The 20329-nt window shown below is 45.7% G+C and overlaps 1 protein-coding gene across 2 annotated transcripts in view; it reads left to right on the forward strand.

Moving 5' to 3' along the window:
* Positions 1–11306: 11306 nt before the first annotated feature.
* Positions 11307–20329, forward strand: part of GGCT (gamma-glutamylcyclotransferase) — a 40373-nt gene continuing 31350 nt past the window's right edge. The window contains exon 1 of one of the 2 annotated variants that reach the window (XM_074367290.1): positions 11307–11387. In XM_074367290.1, the coding sequence (XP_074223391.1) occupies positions 11322–11387 (66 nt within the window). In that variant the 5' untranslated portion in view covers positions 11307–11321. Of the gene's footprint in view, positions 11388–18906; positions 19032–20329 lie in introns of those variants that run through there. The other variant, XM_045508067.2, reaches the window with a different exon arrangement.

A 20329-nucleotide genomic window follows, 5' to 3' on the forward strand; every position in this document is an offset into this window, starting at 1 on the left:
AAGAGATCCAAAAACTAGGATATAGATTAGACTAGAAGAAGAATATGGCGATGGAGGGCAGGAGAAGAAGGCAGAGACAGTGAAAGGCAGGTACCGCATGAGGTTAAAGGACTCGCCTTCTGTCGGCGTCCATTTTTCTGTGAAGGAGGCGCTAAAGTCATTGAATGTGAAGGGAAAGGTTGCAGGGCTGTAATGTTGAGAGTGGAGAAGGTTTGGAAAAGCCCTGCTGAAGAGCAGTAGAGTAACCCTGTAGGAAAATGCGGACAGGAGTCAAGCCACTACTGGAGGCCTAACCAAAGGTGGAGACTATGATGAGTTGAATTGTGTCCTCCCAAAAAGCATATTGAAATTCTAACCGCTGGTACCTTTATATGAACTTAGCAAGTTCTGGGATTACCCAGAGCATCTTTTGTTCGAACAAGTCTTGTCCATCTTCGCTACCTGTGCTAAATGACTCCAACCAGCATTGGGGTATTCACCAGGGAGTAGTCTCCTGTGTCAGACTGGGTCCTCTAAGTTGCAGATGCCAAGACAGGATTAAGAGTGCAAGGATTTTATCAAGGGAAGACCCTATGTGAAAGGAAATAGGGAAGAAGCCAGAGAGGCCAGGAAAACCACCAGACCACAATGCAAGTCTGACCCCAAGAGAAGGAGAGAGAGAGTGATAGTTGGGTGAAGCATCTTAGCCTGCCACATAGTCTAAGGAAGGCTCAGCAAAGCGACTGGAAGTTCTGCAACCAAAGTTGACAACACAACACACAAGAGTCTTCTGTCGTGGCAGGAACCATCTGCCTTAGTGTGTCAACTGCACTCAGCTGCAATACAGGGAGCAGCCTGTGGGAGGCGTGCTTTGGCACAAGCTTTGTCGTGGATTTCAAAGAGCAGCAGTTGGGGTAGGAGGCCTGTGAGGTGGATTCTTGTGTTACCACACCTCCCGTCAGATCAACATCTAACCCAGGTTTGGGCTTGTTTTCTTCCTTGTCCTTTCTGGGTCCTTTGAGTTCTAGCCAATAGAACATGACTGAGTTTGCTGTACACCACTTCCCAGCCCAGCCTCTAAGAACTCCTGTGTGCCATCCTCTGCCTTTCCATTTTCTGCTGGTTGGATATCGATGTCTGTATGTTAAAGATGGCAGAGCCTGGTCCGTGAGTGACTATGTGGAACAGAGCCCATCACCCCACCACTTCTGATAAGCTCTGTGAACTGTTTTTTGGTTTTTTTTACATTTTTCTATTGAGTAATAGTCATTTTACAATGTCGTGTCAAATTCCAGCGTAGAGCACAATTTTTCAGTTATACATGAACATACATATATTCGCTGTCACATTTTTTTTTGCTGTGAGCTACCACAAGATCTTGTATATATTTCCCTGTGCTATACAGTATAATCCTGTTTATCTATTCTGCATATGCCTGTTGGTATCTACAAATTTTGAAATCCCAGTCTGTCCCTTCCCACCCACCATCCCCTTGGTAACCACAAGTTTGTATTCTATGTCTATGAGTCTGTTTCTGTTTTGTATTTATGTTTTGGGTTTTTTTTAGATTCCGCATATGAGCGATCTCATATGGTATTTTTCTTTCTCTTTCTGGCTTACTTCACGTAGAATGACATTCTCCAGGGACATCCATGTTGCTGCAAATGGCATTATGCTGTCATTTTTATGGCTGCATAGTATTCCACTGTATAAATATACCACATCTTCTTTATCCAGTCCTCTGTTGATGGACATTTAGGCTGTTTCCATGTCTTGGCTATTGTAAATAGTGCTGCTATGAACATTGGGGTGCAGGTGTCTTTTTGAAGTAGGGTTCCTTCTGGATATATACCCAGGAGTGGGATTTCTGGGTCATATGGTAAGTCTATTCCTAGTCTTTTGAGGAATCTCCATACTGTTTTCCACAGTGGCTGCACCAAACTGCATTCCCACCAGCAGTGTAGGAGGGTTCCCTTTTCTCCACAGCCTCTCCAGCATTTGTCATTTGTGGAGTTTTAAATGATGGCCATTCTGTCTGGTGTGAGGTGATACCTCATCTGATAATTAGTGATATTGAGCATTTTTTCATGTGCCTATCGATCATTTGTATTTCTTCCTTGGAGAATTGCTTATTTAGGTCTTCTGCCCATTTTTGGATTGGGTTGTTTGGTTTTTTCTTATTATGTTATATGAGCTGCTTATATATACTGGAGATCAAGCCTTTGTCAGTTTCATCGTTTGCAAAAATTTTCTCCCATTCCGTAGGTTGTCATTTTGTTTTACTTATGGTTTCCTTTGCTGTGCAGAAGCTTGTAAGTTTAATTAGGTCCCATTTGTTTATTCTTGCTTATATTTCTATTGCTTGGGTAGACTGCCCTAGGAGAGCATTTTTGAGATGTATGTGAAATAATATTTTGCCTATATTTTCTTCTAGGAGGTTTATTGTATCTTGTCTTATGTTTAAGTTTTTGATCCATTTTGAGTTTATTTTTGTGTATGGTGTAAGGGAGTGTTCTAGCTTCACTGATTTACATGCTGCTGTCCAGTTTTCCCAACACCACTGTGAACTGTTGACACAAGCACAAAGTAAGTTTCCATTGCGTTTGAGCTATGATACATCCTGGTCCACTTTTTAGAGCAGTAAGCTTGCCCTAACTGCAGTACTACCACTGGGCCACATGTGAGAAAGGTGGTCAGGGTATCTGGGACATAGGAGAAAGAGGGAGAGGGTGAAAAGAGCATTTGATTTACAAAAGTTCTGTTTATAAATGACTTTTTAGGAGTATGGAGTTAGGCTGTACTGGGATCACTCATACAGGCTGATGGGGAATCACCCAGAGTGAGTGGACTGACTGCTGGTCCTGGTTCTCTTCCCTGGGTCAGTGTCTCTCCAGCTTTCTGGTGCCTCTTCCTGAAGTAAGGTACCCGCTCATTCTTTGACTTCTCCTCCTCTGGCCGTTTGTCCTCCAAGGTCTGCAGTATGCAGACTTCCAGGAGCCCCGCCGTGGCTTGTTTCCAACCCATGCCTCCAGGACCCTAACGGATGATGCTTCCCAGACCTTAATATGGGAGGGAGGCAGCTCATGCTTGGTCTCTGTGTGGCCTTAGACAGGGCCTTTCCCCACTCCAGCCTCAGTTTCCCACTCTGAACAATGAGGTAAACTGGACCTGCTGATCTCTGACCCCTTCCTGTTTCTACTATGGGGTTGTGAACTTGTGACATAGGGAAACGAACTCCTAAGAAATGGAAAGAGAGCAGATTTCCTTCTGTCCAGCAGAGGGGAGCAGCTCCCCACAAACCAGCAGCTAAGCTGTGTGAGGGCTGTGATGGGCATGTGCAGGCCTGGCCTTATGGGGCCTTCTGCACAGGAAGGAACCTCTGAGCCCAAGTTCTGAGCAGTAGGCATGCTGCCCCTGGAGAGTGACCACAGGGGAGCCCTTGAACCCCTTCTCAGCTCTTCCCTAAGGCATTCCAGCCCCCCACGCCTGTCCTGCAGAGAGAGAGTGGGTTAGTCACTAAAGATTAGTGGGGCTCTGGCTTTGCCAGTTTGATCAGGAGAAGGAAGTTTATGCGAGCTGGGAAGACAAGACAGCAAAACCAGGCGAATAAAAGACTCACCAAACCTAGATGTTACCCCTAGGTTGACATGTCTCCAGCATCTCCCCAAAAGATACCGTCACCTCAGAATGTGACCTCATTTGGAAACGAGATCAGTGCAAGTGTGACTAATTAAATTAAGATGAGTTCATACTGGGGTAGGGTGGACCCTTAGTCTAGTATGACTGGTGTCCTTGGGAAATCTGGACACAGACATAGACGGAAGATGGCCACGTAGAGATGGAGGCAGAGATTGGAGTCATGTCTAGTCAGAAGCCAAGTAACACAGGGGCGGCTAGAAGCTGGAAGGATCCTCCCCCAAAAGCTTCAGAAGGAGCATGGCCCTGCCAGCACTTTGATTTTGAACTTCTGGCCTCCAGAACTGTGAGATGATAGATTTCTCTTAAGCCATCCAGTTTGGGGTTCTGTGTTCTGGCAGCACCAGCATATTAATACACTCTGCCCCCCACCTTCAATGGCAGAGGCTGTGCGTCCACTCCACCCCACCTTTGCAGTGGGCTTTGTTACAAATGCACAGTGTTTGTTGTTGCTGCTGTTGGTTTTAGTTTTGAATTTGGGTGCCTTTAGCTGGACCGCTCCTCCGAGTGCCTCACTTGGCTCCTGTGGGCATTTGAGCTGTGGTCCCAGTTCCACTGTCCCTGGAGGCTGGTAGGAGGAACCCCTCAGCTGCTCCCCAAACTCTTCTCAGTGTGGGCTGTTCATTCCTTCCCTAGGCTTCCTGTTTACATGGAGCAACTCTGACCCAGAGAAGGTTTTTGTGTTGGACAAAAATCAGCCTCCCTATAGCTTCAGCCCACCAGTCCTTGCTCTGTATTCTAGGGCCACACAGAACCCTCTGCTCCCTCTGCCTTTAGATATTTATGCACAGGAGCCTTATCCCCTTAAAAATTGTCTGGTCCCAGGTCCCTCTAAATGTCCTCATTGCTGTGGTTTCCTAATGGTCACTTTACACGGACAAGCTCTAGTTGTTAAACTTCTCTTTGCCATTAGGGACCAAGACTGGATATGATATAGCTGGTATATGTGCTAACCAGAGTCAGGAGAGCAGGAGCATCACCTCCCCGGTTGTGAGCTTAATATCTTTGATGATGCAGCCTGAGACCATCTGAAAGACTGTGACCGTTGTGATTCCAAGGAAGGGATAAGAGATGACAGGTTCTTTGGTCACCAGGAACACTTCCACAGGTACAGGGGTGTGGTATGAAGATGATAAACTGCCTGCTGGAGGAAAAAAGTGGTATCCATCCAGGTGCTCAAAATAGAATTCTTTTTTAAAAACCTGAAGTTTAGTTGATTTACAATATTAGTTTCACGTGTACAGCAAAGTGATTCAGTTATATATTTTTTTCTGAATCTTTTCCATTATAAGTTATTACAAGATACTGAATATGGTTCCCTGTGCTATACAGTAGGTACCTGTTGTTTATTTATTTCATATATAGTAGTGTGTATCTGTTAATCCCAAACTCCTAATTTATCCCTCTCCTCTCTTTCCCCTTTGGTAACCATAAGTTTGTTTTGAGTCTGTTTCTGTTTTGTCAGTAAATTCATTTGTATTATTTTTTAGATTCCACATTTAAGTGATATCATATAATATTTGTCTCTATCTGACTTACCTCATTTAGCATGATATTCTCTAGGTCCATCCATGTTACTGCAAATGGCAATATTTCATTCTTTTTTATGGCTGAGTAATATGTATACATCACATCTCCTTTATCCATTCATCAAGACAGAATTCTTGATTCTGAACTTGACGTCTTTTTCTCCTTTACCGACCAGATATAGTTCTCGCCTATTTTATCTCCACACCTCTCTGAAATTTGTTTCTCCTTTCCCTATTGCCTCCATCATTCCTTACATGGAGCCCTGCCACAAGTTTCTCTCTTCAAACTGGCTCCTTGTAATCCTTTCTCCTTGCTACATTTACAGCGAGCTTCCCAGTTTGGAAATGTGATCATGTGACCTTACACACATACACAAAACCTGCCCATGACTGCCCACATCCTTGGAGTTAAAGTCCAGTCTCACCATAGCCTCCCTCTCAGCCCCACTCTAGTCAGCCCCCCCACACACACACACTCTGTGACCCAGCCTTACTAACCTATGGGAAGTGTGGTCTTTTGCCTTTGGCTTCTGTGTGTCCTCATACCTCTCCCTGGAACATTTTCTTTCATCTCTACTGCCCTCTGCCCCCCATCATGCCCCTAATCTCCTTAGTTCCTCCTACCTGGCTTATGACTTATATCAGGGAGGATTCTTGGGTGCAAACAAGGTCCCATTCAGACAAGCCCAAATGACAGGACACCTATTGGAGAGACATCAGAGAGCCTCACAGGGTCTGTGAGAGCCTGGGGGGCCAGGCTCTAGAATGCTCAGGCCCGAGGGAGGTCTGAATGTCCAAGAAGCAGAGAGTATTAGTTAGGAATTGCTTCTGGCTGCAGGTGGCAGAGACATGAGAAACAGAGGCACAGCAACCCAGTGCTCTGTTGTTCTCTCATCTACAGAGAAGCCCCAAGGTGAGAAGTCCGGGGTGAGTGCAGGGCTTAAGGATGTTGGGGCTGAGTTCTTTGAGCTTCTCTTGGGTTTTCCGAGGCTAGTTCAAGATGGCTAATGAAGTGCCCATCACTAGGCTCACCTCTCAGGCAGGAAGGATGAGAAAAAGGTAACAGGACGTGGGCCAGCGTAGCTGCCCCCCTCTTCAGGAACCCTCCCAGCAGCCCCACTCAGCGACTTCTGCTGACATCTCATTGTCCAGCACTGGGTCATACAATGTGATGTTTCATTGTGTGTGTGACCTTGGCTAGGCCACGGTGTCCAGACATTTGGTCAAACATGTTGTTGTGTGAAGGAATTTTTTTTAGATGAGACTAACATTTAAATCAGTAGACTTTGAGTAGAGTAATTCTCCGTCATGTGGTTGGGCCTCATCCAATCAGCTGAAGAAGGCCTTTAGGAAAAGACTGAGGTCCTCTCGAGATTTGGTAGCAGCAGGCAAGGAGGTAGAAAGGACCATGCAGGGGGAGAGGAAAAACTGGCCTGAGAATTAAGGGAATTCTGGCAAAAGACGAGCCCTTTAAATCAGCCAAGGACAGAAAGAAGGCAATTCTTTGATTTTTATTTGCCTGGGAGAAAAGGGCAGAAAGGTCTGGATAGCTGGAAAGGGGTCTCAGCCATCTCAGGGTTGGCGTGGCCTCCATCCTGCTGAATTCTGCAGCTCCTGCTGGCCAGACGCCCAGATGCAGTCAGCTCACTGTGATTTGTTCCTTCTGAAAACAGCGGGTGGAGAAATCGCTCCCTCAGCACCATGGCAACCAGATCGCCTTCTCCTCTCACAAGAGTGGCGAGTGCAGCCCTGCAGACCCTGACCCATCAGTGCGTGCTGAGCTCCTTCCAAGGTCAGGCCCTGTGCTGAGTGCTTGGAACACAAAGATGCACAAAGCCAAGTCCCCGCCTTACAGGGGTCCTCAGACTGGGGAAGGGGACAAACGTGCAAAGCCAACAGCATGAAGATTGACTGTCCGAGGGAAGGACAAGCCAAGTGCTGCGGGAAGGGCTCCTCCTCTCTGGGATCAGGAAGCTGACCTGCTGGGCCTCTCTGAAGAGCTGAGCTTGAGCTGAATTTGGGAGAATCAATCAGACTTAGTCAAAAGGATGAGCTGGGGAAGCTTGAGAGCTGCAGGACCTTTGAGGAACAGCAAGTGTGGCCGAGCCTGGAGCTCTCGAGGTGCTGGAGACGGACAGGGAGCGCTCTGGGGGCGCTGTTCTCCACCCCCACCTCATGCCCCATCCAGGGGCCATTTTCCAGCCCTTCTAAAATCTCCTTTCTCTTAAAAAATCCTCTCTTGGTGTCCTAGTGATCACAATATCAGGTACTAACGGCATCTGATGTTCCTTCTGCGTCTGGCTGCCCCTTGTCACTGCTCCCATTGACCCCTCACTCCCTTAAGGCCTGACCCTTCTCCAGCTGCGCCACCTCAGCCGTATTAGGAGGCTCTTCACGTCTCACTCCCATCTCTAGTTCTCTTGGCCTGTTGGTCTCAGTTTCTTCTGTCATGAGCCAAGCCCCCTGTCCGTGTTGGGAAGGCGGCCGCAGGAACTCCAGAGAAGCAATCCCATGGGGATTCCCGTATTCATCTGTCAGTCCTGGGGAAGGAATCTGGTTGGCATTGGTTGGTTTAGGTTCCTGTCCTGGGTCATCACTATTACTAGAGTGATGGAGCAGTATGACTTATGATGAGAGAAATGAGATTCCATGATTGGCCCCATCAAAGTCACACTGAGTAAGAGAAAGACAGTTCCCAAAAGCTGGTGTGTCAGTCAGGGTCCCAGCCAGGAGACAGGAACCACACGATGTGAACAAGGAAAGTTTAATATAAATAATTATTAACCGATGGCAGAGGGTTAACCACTGAGTGGTAAGGAGAACTCTAATGAATACAGAAAGAGATAAGTGGATAAACAAAATGTGGTATATACACACAATGGAATATTATTCTGCCAAAGGACGGAAGGAAATTCTGACACGTGCCCCAAAGTGGATGAACCTTGAAAACTTTTGCTGAGTGAAATAAGCCAGACACAAAAGGACAAATATAGTACAGTCCCACTTATACGGGGTATCTGGAATAGGCAAATTCATGCAGACAAAGTAGAACAGAGGTAGCCAGGGGCTGATGGAGGGGGAATGGGGAGCTGTTGTTTAATGGGTAGAGTTTCAGTTCGGGATGATGGAAGAGTTGGGAAATAGATAATGGTGATGATTACCCAACATCATGATGTACTTAATGTCACTGAATTGTACACTTAAACAAGGGTTAAAGTGGTGAATTTTATTTATGTCCATTCACCACACACTCACACACACACAAAGAACAGGAAGAGTGGATGTAGGAGCAGGCAGTGGCTCAGGACTGAGGCACAGCACCCAAGGAAGAAGTCACCTTGGGGAGCGCCTTTTCCGGGGCTGAGACTCAGATCCCATTGGAGAGACATGCAGTGGCCCGTTCTCCCTCACATACAGAGATAGACTCCAAAGGGGCATGGGTCACTCCAGCTTGGGATTCGTTGTTAAATTGGATTTGGATCACTACTATGATAGTTTGGTTAAGGGACATGAACAGGGCCCTGAGTCGTTGCAGCCTTGATTGCCACACGTGGCATAACCCAAGACCACTCGGGCATCAGAAGCAGCATGCGAATTTGACTCAGTCAGATAGAAACAAGGTGTTTGGACAGTATGAGGGGTGCTGGGAGGCATGACTGGGGCTGCTACTGGCAGCATCAGGCATAGAGGATGCTTCAGAAGCCACCATTTCCACATGAATTTCTCTATTTTCATTGTGTTCAGATCAGGATGACAAACCCCACAGAAGGGTATGTTGCAGTAATAGCTGCTGCCTGATCTAGGCAGACAGTGTGATTGTGCCAGGTCCTGTGGACAAGGAACCATTACTTGCACCCCTGCCCCTGCAACTCAGCACCCCCAGGGTCCAAGGCATGCCGCCCACAGATGCTAGGGTTCTGCTTCTTCCTCCACCACCATAAAAGTGGCCATCCCATCCCGTTCCAATGCCTGTACCTTCATCTTTCCTTAGTGATCCCCACAGCACACCCAGACCTTCTGTCCAGGAGGGCCACATGCAAGAGTGACAAGGATTTTTAACAGATTCACAGAGACCCACAGCAGTGCTCCAGGGACTGCTGCAGGAGGATTCGGCAAGCAGGGCTCTCAGCCAAGTAGCCATTAGCTTTATGATCTAGGACCGTCTCAAGCCAAGAAGAAGATCCAGTGGCTGATCCAGAATTGTCTGGATCCCCTCGTCCCCTTTTGGTTGAGCCGCCCCCAGGAGGGTACACACCAGCCTGGCCTGGTGTTGCATCTGGGGGAGAAAGGAAGCACCATGCCCGGGAATGGTCAGGGTAGAATCCCAACTTTTCAAAATAAGCTTATAGAGCTCACCACCCCTTTGCTCTGGACATTACCCAGGAAGCAAAAAGAGGAGATGGTCCCTTTCCGGGCGTGGGCCACATTCAGTGACTGTATTAGACTGAGCTGACATAATAAAATCCCATAGGCCGGGTGGCTTAAACCACAGACATTTACTTCTTTATGGTTCTGGAGGTTAGAGGTCCATGGTCAAGGTGCCGCAAATTCAGGTTCAGGTGAGAGCCCTCTTCCTGGCTCGTAGCCGGCTTCCTTCTCACGGTGCCCTCACCTGGCCTCTCCTGCGTGTGCACTCACTCCTGTGTCTCGTCCTCTTATAAGGAAACCAGTCTTACTGGATCAAGGCCCCATCCTTATGACCTCATTTAACCTTAATGACCTCCCTAAAGGCCATATCTCCAAATACAGTCCCATTTTGAGGCTAGGGCTTCATCCTAAGAATTGGGCGAGGGGACACAATTCAATCCATCACAATGACCAAGCTGAGGAGGAGGTGACAAGATAAAGTTAGAAATGTGTGGAAAATCAATTTTTGAGGAGGCTGTTCCAATGCTGGATAATACCAGACACCTGTTGATGGGAGGGAGCAGAGGGGTCCATGGGGTACCTTGGCTGTGGGCCCTCTGTTGCGGGGTTGTACGGCTGTTGGCATAACTGACGCCATCTTGGGCACTTACGATTTCTCCTGCCCTTCAGCTGGCCCTACCCAGGACTGTACTGTGCAGTGAATCACCTCTCTGTCATCAAGGGCTTTGTAGTTAATAGATATTGTTTAATAGTCACTGAGGCCAGGTGGCCTCTGTAAGTCCCCAAACAATGATGAAAACTGTTGCTTGTATAATCCTGGCACCCTTGAGGCTAGTTACGCATTCATAAATCTCAGCTTAGGAATGCACGTCGTGCTTCTGAGCACCTGCCGCCACGTCCTAGGTAACTGTAAAGTGGTCCCCACAGCCCCTCGGTGGTGTGGAGGGCAACTGCGAATCCTTCCGGATCGTTGCCCACCAGATCCAGATCCCACCCTGTGTGTAAGCTGTCCCATAATAAACTGATCATTGGTTATATGGAGCTGCCTGCCTCCAAGTTTCAAGATGCCTTCGGTCTCAAGATGCTTTCTCAGTTCGGTGGGCGCTTTTCATTCCTTCCATCCTCTGACAGTGGGCTTTGCGTTTTCGACTGTAGATGGTATGGAAAGCTGAAAACAAGACACGATTTTGTTCCAGGGGCTACAAGGGCCTGGTCAGTGTCATCATGGAGCCGCTGTATTCCTATGTCAGGGAGGAAGAAATGTTCCTCTGCCCTTCTGGCCGGTGTAGGAATTAAGTTGACATGAGACAGATTAACAGGAGAAAGTCAAACAAAAGTTTAATAATGTGTATACATGGGCGAGACCCAGGAAAACTGAGTAACTCCAAAATGACCGAAACCCTCACCTTAAACACTGTCTTCAGCTAAGGACAAAAGAGGATGTTGGGGGTTATGGTTTGGGACCTCAAAGGGGAGGAAGGCAATTCACATGGAGATGGAAAAGCAAATTTTAGAAACAAACGTTTGCTGGGCCACACAGAGGCAACGGGCCAGAGTGGACTCTAATGTGCAGGCACTGCCAAGTTTCCCCCACCCCAACCAGCCTGTAATCTTTACAGAGCTCCCTGGTGACAGCTCTATTCCAGGAGCAGGCCCTCTATCTAAATCCATTTAGGCAGTTAAGGAGAAGATCGAAGTTTGTTCCTGAGTCTTTTGAGGCTCGATTGTCTTCCATTGAAAATTCTCCACATGCCAAAGAGACCCCTCGGGGTGGCACGTTTTGCTCCCCTACACGAGTGCCTAGAATGGTGCCTGGTAAGTCATAGGTGCTCAGTACATCCGTAAGGTCTTTGCTGATCCTTTGCATGTCTAATTCTTTTAAGCTTTTTTATTTCCACTTCATTTTGCTGAGTTTTTTTTACATCACTGCAATATTTTCAGCAGTGGTTTTTCTTCCTTGGGCTAATTTTTCTTTTTTTTCCCCTACTTGTTTTCTAAGCTCATGTTTTACGTCCTGGTGTCTTACCATCTTTTTCCCGTACTCTTTCTTCTCAGAGGCAACCATTTCTTCATTTTCTAAATGCCTGGTGGTTGTCTATTTACAGCTCTTGTCTGCTCCAAGGCCGTGTTTCTGGTGAGGATTCTGCCTCTGCCACTTGCTTTTTCTGTTCTTTTCTTCTGCTTGAAGCAGGGGTCAGGGCAATGTTCCCCGTTAGCTGGAATTTTCCTTATGACCCAGGGTTCCAGGCTCTAATTGTTTAATTGGGGGGGGGGGGTAATTAAGTTTATTTATTTATTTTTAAATTTTAAATTTATTTATTTTTAATGGAGGTACTGGGGATTGAACCCAGGACCTCATGCATGCTAAGCACCTGCTCTGCTAAGCACAAGCTCTGTGAGCTTGATCGGCCTTTCCTTCTCAGCTCAGGCAGGTCTGGGCAAGTTTGACAACCCAGAGATATTTGGCCTCTGCCAAAGAGATTTGCGTGATTTGACTTTCACTTATTTATTCGTTTGTTGCTTAAATAGTAAGAGAGGATGTTTATGTCCCAGTGCCTGGGGGGCAGAAGACAGAGGTTGGAAAGACAGTGTCTGCGCCTCAGCCTCACAAGGACCAGGTCTGAGCCATCTGGAGAGAGGAGCTGCGGGCAGCAGAAGACAGAGCTCTCCTGCTCCGGGGGCCAGATACCCAGGTGTGATGGGGCAGCATGGCAGAGAGGGTGGGAGCCTCTTCCCACTCCTGCCTGGATGTGTTATGGGAGTAGCTTCTTGTCTCATCGTAGAAAGAATTCAGAGACAGGACACAAGAGGTCAAGAGAGTAAAGTGAAGATTTATGAAGCAATAGTACACTTTTAAGTGGAGAGCGGGCGGACTCAGGTGAGAAGCTGTGCTCAGTTTCTTTGCAAGCTGATTCATGGGATGTAAAAACGACTGGGCAGAATATTCATTGGAGAGGAAGGGGCTTGGGTCGTATTCTCTGAGTTTCATCCCAGCTCCACCTTCCCAAGGGAAGGAAAGATTTTTGTCCTTATTTAGTCTGGATCAGAAGTGTCATGGCATCAGTGCATGGTGGGTACTTCTTACCTGCAAGGCTCATTTTATTGTAAGGAGGGTATAATGAGCAAAAGGTTACGTTCAGACACCAGAGTTTCTTGCCTTTTCCCACCTTTCTTTGTCTGCCTCTGGGACCCTTATCGCCCCAAAATATGTGGTTTCCTGTCAGTCTAGAGTTTCCTCCTTTTCTTTGTCTGTCCAGGGACACTCCCCGTCCCCCCATTGTTTATAAGCTGTATGGTTTCCTGCCATTTGGCCCATGCCCCCCTTTTCTCTGCTCATATCTAGCTATGTGTCTGCTCTAATAGGTAGGGGGCTCAGGAGCAGGGGCCAAAGGGAACACAGCCCTGCTTTAGCATCGTATCAACTGAAAGCTTAAGTTTTTAAAGTGAAATATGGAGAGGAGAATCTCAGTGAATCATTGAGGCAGGAGGCTGGGTTCCGCATCCCTCAATGACCACAGACTGGCTGGTTCTCTCTTCATGTGTTATCTCACCCACGTGATCTGCCTGCAGGCTTGCTTGCTCAGGGGGCTGTTGAGGGTAGAGAGCTAGTCATTCCTTAACTGCTTAATTCTTCATTCTTCTCTTATCTAGAGAAGGAATCAACAGGTTAGGCAAGGCATGTTGTGCACTCAGGAGAGCAGAAGTCAGGAGTTGGTTTCAATTGCTTATTGACCTTCCTGTAGTTAGGTTCTTTTCAGGTTAGAGGGGGACAGAAATGGGCAAAAAGGGAAGGGGCAAAAAAGCTGTTTTCAAAAGGATTTGAAATTGGACCTAAGTAAGGAAAAGAACTCATGGAGAAGGAAAAGATATTCAGTAACACTGAGAAATTAAAATCTGAAGCAGTTATCATTGAGATTTTGTTCAGGAAATGAGTATCGACTACCTACTGGGTGTCAAATGATATATTTAATGTTAACGATACCAAAATAGACAAGACCTAGGCCCAGCCCTTCAGAGCTCATTGAGCAGTGGAGAAAGTATTTGAATGTTTCAGTGGAATCATCAGGAACTGGAGTCAACAATCTACTATATTTTAATTGCCTTTTTTCCTGATTATAAAAACAATGTATGTTTATTGAAAAGAATTTGGAAAGCAAAGAAGAAATTAAAATCAGCTCTGATCCTGCCACCAGAAAGAATCACTGTTAATAATTTTCATCTTTTTTATAGGCATATATGGTTATAATAATAAGTACTAACATTAATCAATGCATCCCATGTGTTAAGGACTATGCATGCTAGACTCTCATTTAATCTGCACTTCGGCCCTATGAAGTAGGTACCACCATTTTTCCCATTTTACATGTGAGGAAAAGTAGGTTTTGAGATTAATCTGCTCAGAATCTCATAGCTTGGGAGGTAGGACTCATTCGAGATCTGTCCTGTCGTAAGTTTATTTCTAGGTGTTTTGTTGTTTTTGATGCAATGAAAATGTTTATGCCAGTTATAAAATTCTGGTTTTTAAAGTGAAAAAAAAAAAAAAGTGAATGAAGGACCACAAATGGCAAAATATCCAAAAACAAAAAAAAGTAATGCAGAGGGGATGGGTAGAGCTCAGTGGTAGAGCACAAGCTTAGCTCACGAGGTCCTGTGTTCAATCCCTAGTACCTCCATTAAAATAAATAGATAAACCTAATTACCCCCCCCACAAAACAATACAAAACAAAAATTTTAAAAGACAAAAGCTAAAAAATTTAAAATTTTAAAAGTAAAAAAAATTTTTTTAAGTAATGCAAAGGGGAGAAAATAACTCTTTGTTACAATCTAAAAGGAGGACTCCGTGAATTAAGGCTGTGCCGGCTAATGTAGTGCTGCCACCTGGTGGAAATGATGATGTAGAACACTGTGTCCAACAAAACCAGCCCTGAGAGACTGACCCTCCCTGGGATGGAGGAGAAATAGTTGCAGAGAAATTTACAAGAAGAGGGAAGTCTTGTGTTGGCAGGTAGGGAGGAGAGTTATAACTGCTATTGTGACTTTATAACTCTCTCCACAACCTGAAAAGGCTTGGAGAAACTCAGAACTAAAGATGCTCAGAGGCTGTATGAGAGGACCCTGGGCAACAATCAAGTGGTCCACGTTCTGAGCCTGGCTCTGCTCATAAAAGCTTGGTGTCTTTGGGTGCTAATTCCCCTGGCCCTCTTTTTTTTTGCTTGAATCATAAAGCCTAAAGATCAGAGACAATTCTGTGACCATTGTCTCTGCAATGCCCAGCAAACATTTATTTACCAAACATTTTCTTTTCTGTCTTCATATGAGGTGCCTTCCTCCCTCCTAAAGTTCTAAACCACTACCCGCAACATCCTCTTTTGTCTTTAACCAAAGATTGTACTTAAGGTGAGGGTTTTGGCCCTTTTGGAGAGTTAGTTTTCCTGAGTCTCTCCCATGTGCATGTTGGGAAGGGGAAAATTTCCCTTCTACCCATCTTGAGTTCTTGTGACTAGGCTAATAATAAGATTGACACAAGACACATGCAACAGGAGGGAAAAAAAACAAATTTTAATTTGTGCACACACAGTCTCTTAGAAACAGGACCTAAGAAGAGGCCAAAGCAGGCAACTTTTGTACTTTTTTAGACAAAGAGTCAATAAATTTGTGAGGAGTTGGTAGGTGTTGAGTGCTCCATTAGTGAAGAATCTAAACAGAATTTGGGCTTGGGGTAGTAAGTTAAAGAAGTAACGAAGTTCATTTATATAAGCTTCTTGGTCTGAATCCCCATCTCTGGGGACAAGGGGTCCTTCTACCTCCAGATGCAAGGGGTGCACCTTTCACATGGGAGATTTATTTCCTACTTTCAGGGAGACGGAAATGAGGGTCACAGTGTCCCTCTTGCATTGGCTATTTCTTAAGTAATTTTAATCCAAAATTATCAATATGCCAGTGTTGCATATTCTGGAGAGGCCCACTCTGAGCCCCAGCGTATACATGTTATTAAACTTCCCTTTGATTTTCTCCTGCTAATCTGTCTCATGTCAATTTAATTCTTAGACCACCTTGAAGAACCTAGAAAAGTAGAGGATAATTCCTCTCTAGAAGTGGCAACTTATAGAAAGAGCTCCTTGATTTGTTGGTTTTATAAGTTAATTGGTTTAATAATATACTCAATATGCAAATTGAAATCACAATGATATGCGACCATATCCTTCCCAGAATGGCTACAATTAGGAGAGCTGATGATGTCAAGTATCTAGACTGTGGAGCAGCTAGAACTTTCATATATTGCTGGTGGGAGGGTAAGTTGGTATGATCATTTTGGGCAATTGGCAGTTATCTTCTATGTCTACCCTGTGACCCAGCAGTTCCGCTCCTGGTTATGTTCCCCAAAGAAATAAGTGCTTGTGTTCACTGAAAGACCTGACAGAATGTTCATAGCAGCTTTATACATAATAGCCCCCAGTCTGTTAACAACCCAAATGTCTATTAAGAATAGAATGGGGGTGGTACAGCTCAAGTGGTAGAGTGTGTGCTTAGCATGCACGAGGTCCTGGGTTTGAGCCCCAGTACCTCCATCAAAATAAATAAATATACTAATTGCCTCCTCCTATAATAAAAAATAAATCAATTAAAACTTTAAAAAAAATAGAATGCATAAGTAAATAACATGGCTGAATCTCACAGACATAATATGAAGCAAAAGAAACAAAAAGAGTACATAGGGTGTGATTTAATTTACATGGAGTTCAAGAATAAGCAAAATTAATCTCTAGTGAAAGAAGACAAAATAATGCTTGCCCTAGGGGTGAAGGGAGTTGACCAGAAGGGGCACAAGAGAGCCTCCCCAGCGCTGGAAATTTCTGTATCTCCTGAGTGGTGGTTACACAGGTGTACACATGTGTCAAAACATATTCACCTGCATAAAATGTTATGCACTTTGTGTCATTTATTAATTCACAAAAAGGAAAAGGAAAACAGTGACTGAAGTCCATCAGGCTAATGGGTAGCAGTGGCCCTGTGTCCTGGAAATGTCAAGCCCAGTGATCTAGTGCCCCTTTTAGATGGCACTGCCCTTCCTGGCATCCTCTGCCCAGGGGACCTCAGGTTCTGTTCTGGTTGGAGGTAGGGGTGGCAGCTGCTGCTCCAGGTCGGCCAGGACCTGAGACAGGGTCTGGACCAGAGGTGCTCTGCTGGCATTGGAGCTGCAGATTTGGGGGCAGCAAGGAGAGAACAGAGCCAAAAACAGCAGAGATGCTAGGAAGGTATGAGGAAGTCTTGGGGAAGAGGGTGGGCTGGAGTAGCTGTCCCTCAACATGCTTGGCTCAGGATGGCTTTCCTCATCCAGGTCTTGTCCAGATGTAGCCTTATAAGGTTACAGCATCTGCTCCTGGCAACCTGACCTTCAATGATTTTTTGCAGCCTTACCTAGATGAGGACAACTATATCCGTCAGGATCTAGCAGGGAAAGGTGACTCACTCTAACAAGGTAATCAAGCAGAGTTTAATGAAAGGATGTGAATAGGTTCAGGGCATGGTCCCCTCCACCTGGATCCCACCCAAGTATCCCCTTTTCTCTAGGCTCATGCCACAGCCCTCTCCCAACTCCATTCCAGTCCATGTGGCTCATCTTTACTCCCTCTAGGTGTCGAGTTGCGGGCTATGCCAGTGGTTCTCAGTCCCAGCTACTCATAATACCTGGGGTACCTTTAAAATACATCAGTGCCTGGGCCCCACCCCCAAAGTTCCAATATAATGGGTCTCAGGTAGGGTCTGGGCATTGTGCCACTTAAAAGCTCTCAGGTGACTCTAACAGGCGCAGATCATATTTCAGACTTTCCAGGGCGTAGGACCTTAGCACAGGTGCTTTTTCAAATCTCCCCACTGCAGCCAGAGCTGAGAAGCTCAGTTCCATTTTCTTTCCAAATCTATTGTTCGGCATAAACTTGGGGATCTATTCTCCTCAGACTTTCCTTTAAAGTGTATTTCAGAAGTTAAATAATGTAATGAATTTAAAAGCTGAACTTTGATTATTTTCAGGCCAAAAATGGACTATTTTTCAGCCTTAAAAAGAAAGGAAATTCTGACACATGCTACAACATGGATGAACCTCAGGGACATTGTGTAAGTGAAAGAAGCCAGTTTCAAAAAGACAAACACTGCAGGACTCCACCTATATGTGGTACTTAGGGTGGTCAGAATCATAGGGGCAGAAAGTAGAACGGTGGCGGCCAGGGGCTGGGGGAGGGGCAATGAGAACTTACTTAACCCTGCGTGCAGGGCTTAAGTTTTGCAAGATGAAAAGGGTTCTAAACATTGATTGTGTTACTGGGAAAAGGGAAATAAGAATTAACCTCGGTTCTTAGTCATCGGAAAAAAAAAAGAATTTTTAACGAGAGACAGAAAGCACGATACAAGTAAGATTTTTATTAGTGAAGTAAAAAGGTGGTAAAAGGTAGTACACTCCTGAGAACTGGGAGCCGGCCAATCCAGGAGATAAAAACGGTGCCGCTCCTTTGTTTTTCCATCTTATATCTTGGCTTAGGGGCATTTTTTGTGATTGATTGATTAACTGCACAGGTTCTTTGAGTGATCAAGCTGATTGACAGCTCAGGCTCCTTGTGCTCAGGTTGATTGACAGCTCAGGTTCCTAGTGCTCTGGCATGCCCAGCCCCTTTTGGGCAGGTTCTTACCCATGAAGCACACAGAAAAACCTCCAGGAGGGAGCTCAAACTGTAATGTTAATTACATTATAATGAGCATTGTGTCAAGTTACCCTGGGTCCTTCTCTTATACGCAGCTGCAGGATTTTGATTTTAACTGGCTTCTTTTGCTGGCCCTCATTTAGAGAAAGTGAAAATTTCTGGAGTCCCTTATCCTGAATGCAGGCATACTGTTATTTTCTGGGCTGTTCCTTTCCCCTTCCTCTCCCCCTGCCCGGTGCTCCTTTCTATCCAACTGCCTAACAGTTGTGCAACTGTGAATGTATTTAACACCACTGAGCTGTACCCTTAGATGGGCATTTACATGTATTTTACCATAACTTTTGAAATTGAAGTATAGTTGATTTACAATGCTGTGTTAGTACCACAATTTTTTAAAAAAATTTAAAACAGGAATATTTAATTCAAATTGTATGTCCAGACACAAATTTGACAAAAACTCCCCCTCATCTTCCTCACATCTCAGCCCCTGTGGTTTGCTCTGGATACAAGGAGAGCAAATCTTACCAACTCCCTTTCTTCTTAATCCGGCCAAGTGGGAAGACACAGCTGAGCTTGAGACTATAAACTGGATGAAAAACAATTGTGAAAACTCCTGCTCATTCTCTGCGTCTCTAGTGAGCGTGCTCAGAGTGCAGGGCTCGGCTGTCGGGAAGGGAGCCAGTGAGGACGCTGGTGTGGACAAGAAGACAGGGCAGGTCGGGCAGTGGAGGAAGGGAGAGTTGAAGTAAAACTTCTCTGCAAGGTAAGAAAGAAAAAGAGGGCATTCTTTTCCAATTATGCTGCTTTAGGAAAATGTTCTTTTTCCTGGCCATGGATCCCCGGTGTACTGTCTCTGAACATTGTTATCACGAGAGCTGTGTGTGTGGGCTTCCATCCAAGAGTCAGTCTCAGGGGCTGGGAGATTATACGGAACAGGAGCTGAGACTGCAACTTGCCCCAGGGTTGGGGGGCAGTGCCTACCCTGGGTTCCTCTGTCGGAGCTCCTTGGTGACCTGATTCTAAACTGAACTCACACTCCTATGACTTACCTAGCTCCACCGTGCTGCTGCTCAGGGTGGGGGTACAGGTACCAGGGCAAGACCAGCCTGTGTGTGCTTCCCCACAGCCTACGGAATTGGCGAGGATGGTTAAATTGAGACACCCAAAGTGAGCCTCAGGCTGGTTATGCCCATGAGAGCGCTCTTATGAGGCATTTAACATTTCCCTCCCTTTGATTCTGGGAACGATATTGAGCATCTGGATTTGAAACCCTTTTTCTGTTGTAGAAATAAACACCAACCGATTGAGCTCGAGCAAAGGCTATTTATACAGGGCTTGCTCTAGCAAGGGAGTCAGCCAACGTCGCTTAAGTTTTGGCAGACATTCAAAGGCAGGCAGAGGAGAGGGGAGGCTTTCTAGTGGAAAAAGGGGAAGGCTGCAGGTGTGCCCGACTGAAGGCTGTTGGCATGGGAAGCTGCAGGCATGCCAGCCAGAAGCACAGCATCCTATGTGATTGGTCAGGGGAGCATATTTGCTTTCTCCAGTTGGAAATGGTGGCATGATTTAGGGAGGCTATCACATATTAATAAAGTCCTGACCATTTGGGGCTGATTGTTACACGGGCTATTGTTTCACTTCCTGGGCTAGTTGTTAGAAGTCTGACTTCGTGGAAGTCTGACTTGCAGATAGGTTGGCTTCCTGGGCTGGTTGCTACAGATTGTGGGTCAGAGTTCTGCTTTTATATATGGTCTGACCATTGTCCATTTATCCGTTCATCTCTCCCTACCAAACTGTAAAGAAATAAAAAAAGTTGCCTGCCATTCTTGTTCTACAAGGATCAAGCCATCAGCCACTGCAGCTGCCCGCTGACAGTGCACCTGAGGGGAATTCAGGATGGAGAAAAACAGGAAACATTCTGTGCTTTGGATATACTAGCCCCTAGGTAGTTAAGATGCATATCTTAGGAAAAATTTCAAGTAACACTAGATTATTGTATCTTCCCATACAGAGGAAAGCACTAAAATCATAAACTTGAGTTGTCTGTTCTTGTGATGAGCAGTA

Source organism: Camelus bactrianus, chromosome 7 (genome assembly GCF_048773025.1).
Source record: "Camelus bactrianus isolate YW-2024 breed Bactrian camel chromosome 7, ASM4877302v1, whole genome shotgun sequence".
Classification (NCBI taxonomy): domain Eukaryota; kingdom Metazoa; phylum Chordata; class Mammalia; order Artiodactyla; family Camelidae; genus Camelus; species Camelus bactrianus.